This window comes from Citrus clementina, unplaced genomic scaffold (genome assembly GCF_000493195.1).
Source record: "Citrus clementina cultivar Clemenules unplaced genomic scaffold, Citrus_clementina_v1.0 scaffold_1906, whole genome shotgun sequence".
Classification (NCBI taxonomy): Eukaryota; Viridiplantae; Streptophyta; class Magnoliopsida; order Sapindales; family Rutaceae; genus Citrus; species Citrus x clementina.
The window spans coordinates 1-1,571 of NW_006262746.1; the positions used below are offsets into that span (position 1 = coordinate 1).

Genomic DNA, 1,571 nt, shown 5'->3' on the forward strand with positions numbered 1-1,571 from the left:
AATGGAGGAAATCTTTGTCCGGGTTGAGGCAACCCCCAAGAGCATGTTTGGGGAAATCACAAAGGCTATGGTTCTTTTGGGTATAACCAAAGCAATTCAGATCATACCTTATTCATTAAAAACGACAAGGTAAATTCACTGCCCTTATTGTCTATGTGGATGATATGGTAGTCACAGGCAACGACGAGGAAGAAAGAGAGGCTCTTCAGAAGTACTTGTCGAGAGAGTTTGGGATGAAGGATTTAGGAGCCTTAAAATACTTTCTTGGAATTGAGGTTTCTCGATCTAAGGGAGGAATTTTCCTGTCTCAAAGGAAATATGCCTTAGATCTATTGCACGAAATGGGAATGACAGCTTGTCAGCCTATTGACACCCCAATAGAAGGACTGAAGTTTTGTATTACCTCAGACCAAGTTCCAGTAGACAAAGGAAGATATCAAAGGTTGATTGGAAGATTGATGTACTTGTCCCACACAAAGCCAGATCTTGCTTATGCATTGAGTGTTGTAAGTCAGTTTATGTATAATCCCGGAGAACAACACATGAAAGCAGTAATGCGGATCCTGAGGTACCTGAAGTCAAATCCTGGAAAAGGAATCCTATTTTCCAAAAATGGAGATTACAACAACATAGAAGTTTATACTGATGCAGATTGGGCCGGGTCAACTAGTGATAGACGCTCTACCTCAGGATACTTTACCTTTGTGGGAGGCAACCTTGTCACATGGAGAAGCAAGAAACAACATGTCGTTGCCGTTCGAGCGCTGAAGCAGAATATCGAGGCATGACCCTTGGGTTATGTGAAGGGCTATGGATAAGCTTTATCTTAAATGATTTGGGCTATCCATCGGAACAACCAATACAACTATACTGTGACAACAAAGCTGCACGAGATATTGCTCATAACCTAGTTCAACACGATCGAACAAAACATGTCAAGGTAGATAGATTTTTCATCAAGGAGAAATTAGATGAAAAAAATCTTAGAACTGCCGAAAATTCGATCAAAAGATCAACTTGCAGATATTTTAACGAAGGCCATTTCAAGCAGAACATTTACAAAATTCCTAGACAAGCTGGGTATGCAAAACATCTATGCATCAACTTGAGGGGGAGTGTTGAGAATGTCAAATAAAACGGCATTGAAGGAAGTTTTCAAAGGCAGAATCCGTACTTGTCAAAGGGATGATCTGCACTTGTCAAAGACACGATCCGCGCCGAACGAATCGACACATTTCCTTCCGTATTCACATATGTAATTTTTGAAAAAATGTAGCTTCTGCATCTATAAATAACGCTCAGTGTATAATGTTTTATTCAAGAAAAGAAAACAAGTTTCTTCATACTCCTCGTCCGAACATACATAGACAGTCTCTCATAACTTCAGCCGAATACTTATGATGATGATCATTTGTGATTTCATCAGGCATAGGCAAGAACTTGACCCTGTCTACTACCAACCAAATGCCGAAATTCCCCTGCCACCCCAATGATTCCTAATCCTATTTTAATACAGGTTTGATCACAAGATAAGAATCCGATTTAAACCCTTTTCCAGTGTTGTTTCCCAA

General features: G+C 40.0%; 1 protein-coding gene across 1 annotated transcript; it reads left to right on the forward strand.

Moving 5' to 3' along the window:
- Window positions 1-164: 164 nt before the first annotated feature.
- Window positions 165-788, forward strand: LOC112101459 (uncharacterized mitochondrial protein AtMg00810-like). The gene has a single exon (XM_024192138.1). It carries the CDS (start codon window positions 165-167, stop codon window positions 786-788), a length of 624 nt encoding a protein of 207 aa, XP_024047906.1.
- Window positions 789-1,571: the final 783 nt, after the last annotated feature.